Source organism: Aplysia californica, unplaced genomic scaffold, assembly GCF_000002075.1.
Source record: "Aplysia californica isolate F4 #8 unplaced genomic scaffold, AplCal3.0 scaffold00199, whole genome shotgun sequence".
In the NCBI taxonomy this organism is placed as follows: domain Eukaryota; kingdom Metazoa; phylum Mollusca; class Gastropoda; order Aplysiida; family Aplysiidae; genus Aplysia; species Aplysia californica.
Window position 1 is genome coordinate 576,220 of NW_004797469.1, and position 7,500 is coordinate 583,719.

General features: G+C 39.2%; 1 protein-coding gene across 6 annotated transcripts in view; it reads right to left on the reverse strand.

Moving 5' to 3' along the window:
* LOC101847344 (MAGUK p55 subfamily member 5) overlaps positions 1 to 7,500 on the reverse strand; it is a 72,680-nt gene that overhangs the window by 54,037 nt on the left and 11,143 nt on the right. For 4 of the 6 annotated variants that reach the window (XR_004858573.1, XR_004858572.1, XM_035969946.1 and 1 more), the window contains exon 3: positions 1,256 to 1,316. Coding sequence is in view for 2 of the 6 variants with exons in the window: in XM_035969946.1 (XP_035825839.1) it covers positions 1,256 to 1,316 (61 nt within the window). In the remaining 4 variants the exon portion in view is untranslated. Of the gene's footprint in view, positions 1 to 1,255; positions 1,317 to 6,458; positions 6,549 to 6,658; positions 6,763 to 7,500 lie in introns of those variants that run through there. The other 2 variants (XM_005098988.3, XM_005098989.3) reach the window with 2 other exon arrangements.

Consider the following 7,500-nt stretch of genomic DNA (forward strand, 5'->3'; position numbering starts at 1 on the left):
CTCTCTCTCTCTCTCTCTCTCTGTGTGACTGTATCGTGTAGTGTGTAAAAAGGTGTACGGAATGAGCTGGATAAAGAAAGAGCAAGAGATGTGATGTACAAATGTATACAGAAAGCCTGATCACATTTTAGATCTTCACCAAGAAAAGTATGTTAAAAAGCATTTAGTTTTAGTAGAGGTTTTACGGCACTCGCAACTACATAAGGTCATGTGAGCGCCAGAAGTTTAGAGGTGTTATAAGAGAGTAACAAACATAAAAAAGAAGGGGAGATAAGGACGATAGATGTTTGATAGAGAGGTAAGAAGAAACAAACCACACCAGAGCACCCGCCAACCACCCATAAAGAGCATATAAAAACCCAAAGCATCTAGATCTAGTTCTCAGCATAACTTTGAGGACGAAGAGAAAGACCAGTTGTTAATGGCCTCGAGTCTCACTTGATGAATTATTTTTTGGATGGTGTGGAAATGAATACATGTATCACATATTATTATTTGATATCTTTTGAAATATATATATGAGCTGTGTATAAATATACAATTTCCAAGTGACTAACAAATGCACACACACACACATATATACACACACGGGCGGCGGAAAATTACGCAGGTTTTTAATCCTATTGTCAAAAAGTTCAAAGGAATTTTCCAAAACCTGATGGAAAATTGCGCAGGGATTTTTTGGAATCAAGTATTTCTTAGGTATTCAACAAAGTATCGACTTGAAATTCTGTACGTAGTTTAATTTAGTATCCCTTTTCCGTTAGCCAATTTTATTAAGACTGTTATTTCATTAATATATTTTTTCAGGATACTTGATACTTGTTGTCCCCAGCTCACAAGGAGGTAGAAGACGGATTTCGAGCAGGATAATCATAATGTCTTTAGGAGAGCACAATTCTTAAAAATCGCTGATTAAAATACTTGATGAAAATGGAGATAAAAGCGATATTTACCTTCTCAGCTGTCGACTTTGATAAGCTGTGATGAGCTATATTGAAACCCCCACCCATGATACCCAACCTGGTAGTGAGGTTACTACATGTACTTGAACTGTTTTTAGTGGACACTCATTCATAGTCAAGATCGCAATTCTGATTCAACCAGTTACTTCAGAATCAATCCCACACTCAAAAACCTGCGCAATGTACCATCCATAGGAAGGAGGCTTATTGAGTAATCTGTTGCATAACAAGGCAAAACTTGCGCAATTTTCCGTCCCCCCCACACACACACATAATATTTTACTGCTTACCTTTATGACGATTGCTCTTCCTTCGTTTTACTCTAAGACTGATTATTCTGGACTTGATACACTGAAAAGATCAAAAGTATTATAAATCTTACTATTTTTTAAACAAAAACAGAATGGAAATGATCCGCTCATATAGGGCCTAATAATGAAGTCAAAAGCAAAGGAATCCACAGGATCAAAATAACTGTTCTGAAGAGCTAGTTTTAAAATTTAAACAGTAGCCTGTCAAGCCTTGCACACTGCAGTTTGTTTTATGTTTTACTAAGGTTTTTACTGCCCTCGCAACTGCATAAGGTCATATATATATATGAGCGCCAAGGGGTGGATGTCAACAGAGAAGTCCAAACAGGGAATCAGGCTTACTCTGCTCAACTCTAGATCTAGCCCCAACATCACAGTCTGCTTTGTCTATCAAGGCACCCCTGAAATAGCAGTTTACAAGAGAGTGACAAACATACAGAAGAACTTTATGTAGAGGAAAATGACAATTTAGTAAGGATGAGGAAAGAAAAGCAGCAGTTTCCCCTGTTGTTTCGGCACAGTATGATAAATCAGCCCATTTACAATTCTACTGTGCATAAGAACATGTTAATATCCCCCCTTTGGGAATGACCTAAAGACAACTTCAGTCAGTAGCACTGGGGGTACGCTGCAGAGTTTCCATAACCATAGTGCCAAAGATCTGCCTGCAAAAGTGACCAACAGTAACACCACACAGTACTCCCAACATGCTTTGCATCTCTGTATGTCAGCCCAATGGCTGAACCCCCTTCAAATCCCCCCATTTTTGTTTTTCATACTTGAAGGTCACAAAAGATTGACAAAAAAGTGGGCTGTCCCTGTGGCCCGTCCTGTTCCAGTCACAAAAGGCCTTTTTCAATGCCCCAAACTATTATTATATCACAATCTAATTCTCAGCATTCTCACCAAAGTCCTACACACTTAAAAGTTAGAAAGTTGTTTTGTTTTCATTTAAAGGCCACTGAAACTCTAATCATGTTGAAGCTGATTATAACACAATGACAACATTAAATGTTTAATAAACGATACTGAACAGACAGAAATAATTAGTTTTCAATTTGCTGATGATTCAGGATTATCCATTATAATAGCAACAAAGGGTACAACAAAGAGTACTTTGAGGAAGTGAGTTCATTTGTCAAATGGTGTATGGTGATAACCATCATAACTATCTGAAAGAATGAGAGTAAAATACAAAAAAAGAGATAATTTCTTCTAGGGTAGGTTGGGGCAAATTCGACCATGGGGCAACTTCGACAGCCTCAACCTAGACTTGGCTTTTGAGAATCATCTGACCCCTGTGTCGTGGAATTATCAAAGCCCACTTTTATTCGTTGCACATTTGATTCTATCTAAAAATAAAATTTGGGCTTCCTAAGCTTCCACTTGTTTCTTTTTTTAGTCAGAAAGCTCCAGAAAACACCCATCCAAGTTCGGCGCTCCGTTGCCGCGTACTTTTCGCTCTTGAAGAAAAAAATCGATATTTCACCTGTCATTTACTTTCTTACACACGCTTGTTTTCTTACTTCAAAATACTAATCAGTTATTTTTATAACCAAACTTTGGTATCCTTGGGTTCATTTAAATCCAACTAGAATTAGAAATGTTGATTATTTGAATTAAAATGATTTATTCAAAATGATGGGGTGAGATTTTGGGGGTTGGTGCAACTTCAAAAGTGCGAAACTGGGCAACTTCAACAGGGGGGTGGGCCAATTTCTACTACCAGCTTCATAAACAGAATCACCAGTAGGCTACTAACAAACTATTACATTTATTAATATCTTGTGTTTGTTTTTATTATTTTCACCGTTGGCTGAAATTCCTTGACTGGTCAGATAGAAACTAGCAGAAATTTAGACTTAGACTAGATCTAGACTGCTCAATTATCGCATTTTCTGAGCTAAATGTGAGTGTGTGTGTGTGTGTGTGCGTGTGTGTGTGTGTATGTGTGTGAGAGAGAGAGAGAGAGAGAGAGAGAGAGAGAGAGAGAGAGAGAGAGAGAGAGAGAGAGAGAGAGAGAGAGAGAGAGAGAGAGAGTGTGTGTGTGCGTGCGTACGTGTGCGCACGTAGGCCTATGATGTGAGTGTGTGTCTTCGTGAGTGTGCATGCTCGGAGAAAGAGGGAGAGGGGGGAGGGGGGGGGAAGGACTGGGAGGAGACAGAGAGAGATAGACAGAAAATTCAGCATTCTAGAGGAGTTGAGAAAGAGAGAGAGAGAGGGGGGGGGCACAATAAGTTGAATAAGCACTCAGTAGCCTAGGCTAGGCCTACTGTTGAAGATATCCGCCCCCTGTCGAAGTTGCCTACAGCCCCTGTCAGTCAGTATTCTTACTCTTTCAGCCTTTGTCGAAGTTGCCCCATGCGGGGGGTGCAATTTGCACCATCCCCTGTTGAAGTTGCCCCAAGCGTGGGTATGCCACAAAATCGTGATTGGTTGAAAATTCGGAATGCAAATAGAGTAAAGAACATAATAATCGAGAAGTAGAATGGCTGCTTGACAGAACGATACCAAGATAGTCTGTGTTCTTTCATAAAGGCGGGAGCAGTATAGGTTACTTTTGTGGCACTACACAAACCTGTCGAAGTTGCCCCAACCTACCCTATCTTCGATTAGACATTCTGACCAAAATTTTCAGCTTTAGAAAAAAAATTACGCAACTGTTAAGGTCACCCTTTCACTTACACTCAGAAATATACTTAGGAATTATAGAACAACAAGGTGTGATGGAACAAGCATGTTGACTGTAAGGCCTAATCAGGGGTAATATCTATTAGAAAATCAGTCTTCATTCAAAATAGACAGAAAAATAATGGAGCCACACTTTCTACAAGACACCACTTGGAAGCTTAGTTTTGAGTTTGAGTGAAGAGAAGCACATATCGGTACAATATGTAGTTTCAAAAGTTGGTTATTTATTTTAAATCTATGCATGCATATGTAATTTTCATCTCATCATCAAAGCAGGACCTGATGCTACAATGATGTGCAAATTTCTGTGTATCATCAAGTACTTTGAATGAGGATATAGCCCTAGAAAGCATTTTTTTGTTCCAATGGCACAATTTATATAATTGAAATTGCAAAACTATGTGGAAAATACAAAGAAACGTAGGCGGTGAAAACGTGACAATATAGATGGCAGATGGTAACTGTTATGAAGTGAAACTGAAAGCAGGAAAGGAAATGTTTCGTGGTAAAAGGTTGAGTGTTTAAAAAGAAGAGAACGAATTTTGGCGATAAACTGCTGGGAAGAAAGCCCCAGACTGGATGACAGCTCTGGTGAATGGACATATATGTGATGTTTCTCGTCATTGTTCCGTTATATCTTTAGCCTCTAATGATGGGGGGAAAAAGACTTTAAAAAGGCCGGCTCTATTTCTCTCAACGCTCTGGAAAATAAACTTGAACTCTTATTTCTCCAAACGGTTTCCGTTCTCGAGATTTTTTGGTAATTTGCGAATGGAGTGGCCCGCGCATGGGAGTGTGTATAAGGTGTGAACGGGGCGTGGAGGGATTTGTTTGTGATTTAATTTTTACTTTATTTAGGGGTGACTAAAGGCAAAATAGGTCACTCGCCTTGTTTTCTTGCAGTACCTTTAAAAGGCATTTTCAAATGAAGTATAGTACGGGAACGTAGCCCCAACCACAATTGAAGTATCTGAATATTCAGACATGATCTAAAAATCTCTAGCTCTAGAAATTGAATTCAATACAAAAAATGCCTCTTCCCAGTCCTTGAAGAATGGCAGAGTGAAAGATGAGAGGCCGAATTCTTGCAAATAACCAAAAAATCTCAAGAACGGAAACGGTTAGGAGAAATAGAGGTCAACTTTATTTTCCCGAGCATTCGAGAAATAGTCACTTCATTTTAAAAAACGGATAAAATGGGTATTACTACCAAGTCGAAAGGGGTTATTTACCACACTTGTTGACTTGTTTTGAGTCTATATGGGAATATAAAAAAACGTCCGCATCACAATTTCTGTGATTTCATCATGTCTGTTCAAGAGCCTGTATTTTGTTTCACGGCTTTGCTACCACACGTTTTAATGAACCTACTAGTTCCACATAAAAACTTCTCCGAAGAGACTGAGCGCCCATTGCTGCCGATGGAGGACCATGAAGGAGATAAGAAGAAGCACTAAAGTTGTTTATCATCACTTTCCTTAGCATCAAGTCCGTTTTAAACCTTTTCAATTGTCATGTCCAGAGGCTAAAAAAGTCATGGTCTCGTTAAGTCTAATTATAAGGCGTGGTTAGTTTTTTTCACCTTTCTGTTGAAGAGCCTATTTGCTTTCACTTGATGCTGCATACGGATGATAAAGATAGGTCACATTTATATGAACATGAGCAATTACGGAAAAAATCCGAAATTTTTGTTTGTTTGCATTCCATTTGCCAAAACGTGGGGAAAAACACAGACATACATCTCACATTAGTGTGCATAAAATGTTATGCATTAGTATTTATTCCGCCAAAACTTATACATATGTTAAATATAGGATGTAGAACCCATATTAGCAGTTTCAGACCCAGTGTCAGCCTTACAATCTTGAGTTTGTAAATTTTTTGCCAAAAATGTTCGTTTTTTTGTGATTCCTGGACACTGTCATTTTGAGCACACCAATGCAAACTTCCAAGAATGTCCAAAATCTAGTATTTTTGGGTGTTTTTTTTAAACCTGTGCTTTGATTCTATGCTATTTGTGATCGAGAAAGGTTCACTTGCTCAAGAAATCGGTTTATTTGTTTGCAAATAAACGGATAATTCGGATCACTTGTGCGCCAGTGGTGTCGTCACGGACTAGGTGTTTCAGAAAACACCATTATTTTTCAGTAGAATCACCACAGCTAGAAACTAGTTAAATCTTTTTGCTTTTCGTCGTTTACTCAATAGTTCAAAAGCCGCGATGTTACGGAAGTCCTCCCATTGTTTTTCATTTGTAGGCCCATAGACATAGAGTAGGCCAATTCAATAGGCCTAGATATCTAGATTCTAGATTCTAGTAGGCCTAGATCTAGATCTAGAATTAGACCCAGAAGCCAGGCAATAACAATGAGATATATCTAGATATATCTAGATTCTAGATCTAGATCTAGATGCCCTATACTCTAGACTGAGATCTACAAGAGACGTCCTCTATACTCTATAACAATTTAATTAAGAAAGCGGAAGAAACCTGTTGTCCACCGCTTCCTTTCTTTTCCTGATCACCAACATCATCCGTTCAGAACGAGGAAATGCAGAATCTAGACTACATTCTTTTAGACCTACCCGTAACCAGGAGAATTAAGGACAAACCTGTCTTAAACGAGAAGTAGATCTATTTAGATCTATCTAAAACGAAATCGAAACAAAAAAAAACCCACCCCGTCATACCTCAATGTGCGTAATCGATAGCTCCACTATAAACGCTTCCAATCATCCTGCCTAATTTCCTTCTTCCAGTTATGTCAGTAATTCAATATGGCGGCTGCAAACAAAATTTTTCCCTAATGCCCCTTGAGATGTTGAAAAACACAAACAACAAGACGAACGTAAAAGTGTGGAATGAGCCACACTTTTCAAGTCATGAAAACACATCAAAAGGAAATCAAAATATCTTTCCCCTTTTGGCAAATATCAAACAAATACATATTCATCAGAAAACAGTTTGTAATTTTAGGACGTTAACATTATAACGTGCCGGGCCAGACAAGACCTTCAAGGGAAGCAAGCGAAGCAAATTATGAGGATTGCATTGTCAGTATCGTTTGCATCCCTTGGACTCTATACTATTGCCTGAATCCAGAACGCAGAAATAAAATTGTGTCGGTGACAAAGCAGACATGGTAAAACAATCTGGGGTTCTCGTGGCCTATGGTGTTCGTCTATCACTATCATTCAATAGGTCTCGGGTTCGAATCCGGAGAGGGACGGAAATTTTTCTTCTCTAAATTGTCTCCTTTCACCTGCTTTCCTGTCCTCTGCTTTCGCCTCCACTTTCTGCAACATCCCCTCACCTCCTTTGCCCCCTCATCTGGGCTCGGGACGCCCTCTGCAGCCTTTCTACTGCTGCTCCTTGGCTCCTTCTTACACAGTTGTCTTTCAGCCACACTCCTGATCTTACGGTAGAAAAGATCTACCTTCTAGCCTTCTCGGACGAGGGCAAGAAATCTCTGAGGTCCCGCGTGCAAGTTGCGCACGTTAAAGATCCCTTGATGATCCACCAGGGCAAAAAT